Below are 965 nucleotides of genomic sequence, written 5' to 3'. Positions count from 1 at the left end.
AGATGAAGGTTCATAGTAGACTGTTCACAATGTCTCCTTTCTCCTGGAATGAAGAAAAATTGAATTCTGCAACCACATCTCATAGTTAAACCGATATTCCATAAGAACTGTCCAGAAAGCCCTATGCACCGTTGCAGATACTCAAGAAAAATTAGATATATTGGTTTTAAATTTTGATACAAGGACAAACGGGAGCGGGGTAAGTCGATTACATCGAACTTAATGCAAAATGTAACCAAGCAAGCCCTTGACTGGAACCCAAAGGGGAAGTGAAAAGTGGGCCGACCAAAACAGTCTTGGTGCAGGAGTGTCGACGCTGGCGGTGAGGGCAGCCGGAATGACGTGGGCCGAGCTGAAGAGGATGAAAGGCAAAGTCGACCTCGGCGGTTATTTACATTTGTTGTAAGATTGCTTATATTGAGTTATAAACATTTAAGTAATTCAGTCAGATATGATTACTCGTATATTAGCTAAATATAGTGATGTCATCGACTTGGTTCTAATATAATAAACTATCATGCGTCCAACTCTTTTTTTTTTTATTCCTGCAGATTCCAACGGCGTTCTCTCAGATAAAATTAGACGACCAGGACCGCAAGGTAAGTAAAATAAGTAAAACCGTAGAAGACTTTGGTGGATATCGTCTGCATTTATACAATATTATAACATACTTAGATGCTTGTTTGTAAGTGTGTACAGTGTGTGTGTCTGTCTGTCTGTGTCTATACATGTACATACATTCACACACACACGCGCGCACGCACACGCACACACACACACACACACACACACATATATATATATATTTACGGTGGCGGTGTGCTGAAAAGTTCCTGGCAAATGCAGGAGGATCAGTTAATTATGATTTTATTCAACATATTCCTCTCTCAGATTCATACACTTATTGCAGCGGTCCGTCAGTTTTTCTAAGCCCCGTAAAAGAACTCGGAGGGTTGTACCTCCAG

General features: G+C 40.6%; 1 protein-coding gene across 4 annotated transcripts in view; it reads left to right on the top strand.

Annotated features, from left to right (window-relative positions):
• Window positions 1–965, top strand: part of LOC106884502 (uncharacterized) — a 101,909-nt gene that overhangs the window by 40,057 nt on the left and 60,887 nt on the right. For all 4 annotated transcript variants that reach the window (XM_052975572.1, XM_052975574.1, XM_052975575.1 and 1 more), the window contains exon 4: window positions 552–599. In XM_052975572.1, the coding sequence (XP_052831532.1) occupies window positions 552–599 (48 nt within the window). The remainder of the gene's footprint in view (window positions 1–551; window positions 600–965) is intronic.

This window comes from Octopus bimaculoides, chromosome 21 (assembly GCF_001194135.2).
Source record: "Octopus bimaculoides isolate UCB-OBI-ISO-001 chromosome 21, ASM119413v2, whole genome shotgun sequence".
Taxonomy (NCBI): domain Eukaryota; kingdom Metazoa; phylum Mollusca; class Cephalopoda; order Octopoda; family Octopodidae; genus Octopus; species Octopus bimaculoides.
Note: the sequence above shows the minus strand (reverse complement) of the source record. Positions and strands in the feature narration are given on the sequence as shown.